At 52.9% G+C, this 6000-nt stretch overlaps 1 protein-coding gene across 1 annotated transcript in view; it reads right to left on the bottom strand.

Annotated features, from left to right (window-relative positions):
• Nucleotides 1-198, bottom strand: part of ANKH (ANKH inorganic pyrophosphate transport regulator) — a gene marked incomplete at both ends in the record, with an annotated part of 113852 nt that extends 113654 nt beyond the window's left edge. The window contains one exon of the mRNA XM_084233772.1: nucleotides 103-198. Coding sequence (XP_084089898.1) covers nucleotides 103-198 — 96 coding nt within the window. The remainder of the gene's footprint in view (nucleotides 1-102) is intronic.
• Nucleotides 199-6000: the final 5802 nt, after the last annotated feature.

The following is a 6000-nucleotide window of genomic DNA, read 5'->3' on the forward strand; positions in this document are numbered from 1 at the left end:
GAGCAGGTGACTCCCCGGCGCCTCCAGCCCCGCGCCCGGGCGTCCGGGGCCGAGGCGGGGCGCGGGGCGCGCGGGGGGCGCGGGGGCGCGGCCGGGGCTTACCTGCTCCCCGAAGTCGATGGCGATGTTGGTGATGCCCAGGGGCACCAAGAACCGGATGAGGGGCCAGTAGTGCGTGAGCGCCGGGAATTTCACCATAGTCCCCGCCGGGGGCCGACCCCACGCTCATCTGCCGCGGCGGGGGGCTGTGCCGGGGCGCGGGGCCGGGCGCGGGGCCGGGGCGCGGGGCGCGGGCGGGCGAGGCCGGGGCGCGGGGCCTCGGGCGGCGGCTGCTCCGCGGGCGGCGCGGCTGGGGCGCGGCTCTAGCAGGCGCGGGGCGAGCCGGGGTCCATGCCCGCGGGCCTCCCACTCGACGAAGCTCCGCCTGGGAACCCGAGCGCGGGGCGCGCGGCGGCGGCGGGCGGCGCGGACAGCGGCTCCATTATAAGCGCGCGGGCCCCGGAAATAAATAAATGCCCGCGCGCAGGGCGCCGCCGCCGCGGAGGAAACCAGGGGCGGCGCGGGGGCGCGGACGCGGCCGGGCCCGGGGGCGGGGGGCGGGCTGGGGAGGGGGCCGGGCCCGGGCCGCTCCCTCCTCCCGCCTGCGCGCGGCGCGGCCGCGGGGGGCGCTCGCGCTCGGGCTGCGGGGCGCCGGCGCCGGGCCGCGTCCGGGGCGCGCTGGGGGGCCCCGCGCGGGGCCCCCCCGGCCGAGGGGCGGCGGCGCGAGCCTGCGGGGGGCGGGCGGGGAGCGCGCGGCCGGGGCCCGGGCCGGCGCCCCGAGCGATCGGGAGGCTCCGGGGCCCCCGGGGCTCGTGGGCCGCGCCGGAGCCCGAGGCGCGCGGCCGGGTGCCGGGGCGCCCCGCGGTCCCGGGGCGGGGGTCGGGGCGCGCGGGGGGCGCGCGGCCCCGCTGGCGGCCTGGGCGCGGGCGGGCCGCGAGGGATGGGCGAGCCGGGCCGGGGAGCGGGCGGGGAGGCCCCCTGGCGGGCGCCGCGCGCCCCATCCTCGCGTGACCCGCCTCGGGGCGGGCGGGGACGAGGGGACCGGGCGCTCCGGGTCGGGGCGGGGTTCCGGAGCGCCCACCTGGGCAGCCAGGGGCCCGGGAGAGGTGCGGGCGCGGCTCCAGTTCGCGGAGACACCGAGAAAACGTCGCAGCGAAGGGAGGCGCGCGGTCGGGGTCTCGAGGGGTGCTGGGCGGGGTGGGGGGGCGCAAGTGCGCGGAGGACCGCGGAGACCCGTCCCAGCCCTGGCCCAGGGCACGGCGGGGCGCCCGGGCCGGCCTCCAGGACAGTCTGCTCCGGCGACCGAGATTCCTGTCCATGCACCGCAGAACACAAAACCCAAAGCACTCAAAAAGTTCAATAAATTTTTAAAAAGAAAAAAAGTTGATTTTGTGACACGGTACCTCCACTAATTTCAGGGTCAACAACAGCAGTGCCGAGTGTTTCACCGAAAACTTAAGAACCGATGACAGCAAAGGCGGCCACACGCGAGTCTGCGCCCAGCGCGCACGTGGGCCCCGTGCAGGCCAGAAAGCTCCGTGCCTCCCCCGGGGGTTGTCTGGCTCTAAAAGTGACTCTGAGAAAGAAGTCCATTGCCCGGGGAGGAGAGACCAAAGGGCCCTCCTGTGCAGAGCTGGCTCCTGGGGTGCAGGGGCTGTGAGAGCCTGGCACCTTGGGCCATCTGTGCTTGCTTTCATGCTGTGCTGTAGCCCTCCTCAAGTTTTTAATTTTTAAAGGCAGAAAATTAGTTACCTATATATATATATATATATATATATATATATATGGCCTCCCTGGTGGTGCAAGGGGTTAAGTGTAAGCACTATGAAGCTATCTTCAGCCACTGCAGGAGGAGTTCAATCCCCAGCCAGGGAGCTACCCACATGGTGCAGCAGACCTCTCCTGTCCCTGCTGCTCCCCTCAGCAGTGTGTTTCAGTCAGTCTGCCTGTTCTGCTCCCCACTCTGTCTCTGGTGAATTCTCTCACACCCTGCACCTCTGGCCTGTACCCCAGTTATTGTACGTACAAATAAATCTTAAGATATATATATATGCATGTATATATATTGCATGTCACCCCTTCACAATTGTATTCTTTAAAGTTTAATAAACATAATGAATTAATTTTATTATGAAAAGCAATAAAGTAATTTTGTACCTAGGAATTTACCCAATAGGTCACATTTGGCTTTGTAAAGCCATGTTAATGGCAATTTTGAATTAGAAGCCTCATGGGTTCAGATATTTCACAATTATTTGAACTATTGAGTGTTTTCTATGTTTTTATGCCCTCTACGAGACCTTTCAGAATTCCGCTGGATCTGAACAGGCCAATTCACCTTGTAGCTCTCTCTGATGTAACCTCAAATTACATCCCCTATAATTAAAGTAAAATTTTGATAATTATTTATTGTGTTAGATGTGTTAGCCAGTATTATTTAAGAGATTTCCCAGCAAAACACAAAGTTCTTATGTGCAGAGTTCTCTTGAAAGCAGTTCTTGAAAGGTGTGTTTTCATGTAGGCAAATGTTATTTGAAATGTACTAAGAGGGCCTCCCTGGTGGCGCAAGGGTTAAGTCTCAGCACTATGAAGCAATCTGCAGCCACTGCAGCACGAGTTCAATCCCAGGCCAGGGAGCTGACCCACATGGCGCAGCAGGCCTCTCTGGTCTCCCCGCTGCTCCCCTCAGCAGTGTATTTCTCCCCACTCTGTCTCTGGTGAATCCTCTCACCCCCCACACCGCTGGCCTGCACCCCAGTTCTTGTATGCATTAGAACAAATTACAAAACTTCTCACAAGTGCAAGTTAGCATCGATTTCTGAGCACAGAATAAGTTACTCTGCGCAGGACAATTTCATAAATGACCAGCAATACACCAATACTATTACTTTGAGACCTAAAATGATGAACTGCATTTTCAAAGAAGCTAATGCAAGAAGAAAAACGAAAATCTACAAACATGACTGATTTGCTTTTCCGCCCCCCACCCCGCCCCAGGAATTGACCTTAAACACATATGTTCAAGTTTCCCTTAGGAACATGTGCTGCGAAGGGCAGAATAGCATATATTTAAGGTCGCAAAGGAGAGGTGGCCCCGCGCTGCTCCACCGCCCCACTCAACAGGGAAGAACTGGGGCTCAGGAGCAGAGCGGAGCCTCGGCGTAGGCTTTAAAAGACAGAACTGGTTGGGTTCTTGGGGAGCGGGGACCCCAGCTTCTGTTCGCGTACACCTCTTCAGTTGACTCCCGAATGTGACTTTTCTCCCACCTCAGGTCTTCGGCGGGGGGCCAGATCCTGCTTCCTTTGGAGACTCCGGCCGCGCCATGTTGACCTTGCGCTGGAGGCAGCTTGGGCGGTGGCTTCTCAGCTTCCCTCCTTTGGGCCCTGTGCAACCTCTTGCTGTGTTTCCTGCTGGGAGCTGACCTTGGACTTGTTCTCCTGGTGCCTCTGCTCTTGGGCCTTGGCTGCTGGGCTCTGGGCCTGCCTGTTTGGCTAAACCTTTACCCACAAGGGGATGGTTGATTTCACAGTTTGAGTGGAAATCCACACTTTGAAATCCTTCCCTCCCCTGCTCCTCTCCTCCCCCCATTCCCCTGCGCCTCTTACCAGGTGAAAATCCTTGCGCACAGTAGGGTGTGGTAACTGCTTCTGCATGTACAGGTGGGCACAAGCCTGTAGAAAGGACAAGATGGGTTTTTCCCTTAACAGTGTGGGGACCCCAGGCCCGCCCTGGTTATGTGGGTATCAGTTTTCGTTCCCTGACAGGGAGAAGAGGCACAGGCGGGAGCCCACTGAAGGGTCATACATGGGATCTGAAGCCCCCCAACCAGGACCTCTGCTGCTGGGTCTGTCCAGCTGTCCCTCTTCAAGAAGTCAGGGGGTGGAGCGCGGAGACTCACTGCTCTCTTGCAACCCTCCAGTTCTGGAACCTTATTTCCTTGACTTGCAGGAGCTGGAGGGCAACAGGCTGGAAGTATAGCAATGGGCACAATGACAGACGCCAGATTGTTTAAGATTGACTTTAGAGACCCTACAGCCACACTGCCCAGCATCATGTGTTTAGTATAACATCATGTGTTTAATATAACCAACTAATTTTCTTTTTTTTAAAGATTTATTTATGCATACAAGAGCTGGGGTGCAGGTCAGAGGTGTGAGGGGTGAGAGGATTCACCAGAGACAGAGTGGGGAGCAGAACAGGCAGATCTACTGAAATACACTGCTGGGGGGAGCAGCAGGGAGACAGGAGAGGTCTGCTGTGCCATGTGGGTCAGCTCCCTGACTGGGGATTGAACTCGTGCTGCAGAGGCTGCAAATAGCTTCATAGTGCTGATGCTCACCCCCTTGCACCACCAGGGAGGCCCCTAAACAATTAATTTTCACAGAAAGCATTGATGGAGGATTTAGTTCTGGCTCTTGGTCTCTACTTTTGAAATGAGTAATAAGCCCCTACCACCCCAGCAGAGTGAACTAGATAGATCAATAAATTCGAGCCTTACAGTTCTACATCTGGGGCTAGTTCAGTTTTCTTACCGTGACACGAAGCCTCTGATTTTAGGCAATTAAACGGTGTTCATATACATGTTGTCCTGTTCCATAAATTATGATTTCTGCCCAGACCCAAGCTCCTAGAGAACAAAAAGAGACATTGTTAACTTCCCTTCCAGTGGCAAGTTTTACTTTCCAACCATGTCATTATCAAGCTGGTTTCTGTTCTCCCAACACACCGTGACAGTTGGAGGTAGGAGGAGAGTGGCATGGGTTACCCTGAAATTGAACATTTGCTTGAGATAAGCTAGAATTAGCTCATTAAATTCTGTCTAAATTAGAATTCACACTTTTAATGATTTTTAGTAATATTTATAAAGGGACCATACAGATGCTTTGGAACACACTGTAAAAAGGTAAGGGGAGGATTTCTCCATGCCAAGAGGGAAGGTGAAAGGAAGCAAGGCACCAAACTGAAATGTTAATGCTGTTTGGGGCGTTAAAAGAGAGAGAAATAGGAATATGAGTGCGCGTGCACATACCTCTTTGCTCACGCTGGGTTGTTGGAAAAGTCATGACATATTTTTTCAAGCAAAAACAAATCATGACTTTTCCAACAACCTGTTATTTGTGAAAAAACACACTGGAGGTATAAACTCTTGAATCCATCAGATCCTTATCTTTGGGGGCAGAAAGTGCACACAGCCGAATGAGGTGAAAGAAGGTCTTCTCTGAATGGGCCTTGTTACCTCATTTTCACTTTGGAAACATTCATATTTACGTGTTGAAAACAAAACTGAAAGAAAAAATGACGGACAGCAGACATAGAAGTGTCATGCATTTTTTCTCATTTATTGTCTTTTTTTTTTTTTTGTGCAGAATAGCAGACTTAACACACTTAATACATATTTCTAGATAGTAGGCATGATTCTATAATAGGAAAGAGAACAATGGTTATTTTTGTGTAAGGTATGTCTTAGGTAATTTTGATCCATAAGAGAAGTGACTTCTTGTAAAATGCCCTCTGTATAGCTCCATATAACAAGTGTTTGTAATCATCCTGATATGTGGAGATAAATTAATTTTTATTTATATGCTTTTTAACCATTTGCATTTCGGAAGTGACCATCTATTAAAAACCCCATGAAGAAGTAGGTGTCACATAATTTTGTCCTTATTTTAAAATTAAGAAACTGATATGTAGATGTAGTACCACATAATTATTAAATGATAGAACTGATGGTGGAAATCAAGACTTACAGTTGCTATTCATTTTTTCATTTTCATTTCATATGTTTCATCATTTCCTCTTTACTTCATTGTTCTGAAATATGAAAGTGTATCTAAAATATGAAATTAAATTAGTTATAAAAGCATGATATAATATAGTAAACTAAATCTGTGAATATATAAATTTTTGAGTTTTCATTTAATAGACATTACATGTCTATAAACTATTGTGTGATATATTTA

Source organism: Talpa europaea (assembly GCF_964194135.1).
Source record: "Talpa europaea genome assembly, chromosome: 5".
Lineage (NCBI taxonomy): Eukaryota > Metazoa > Chordata > Mammalia > Eulipotyphla > Talpidae > Talpa > Talpa europaea.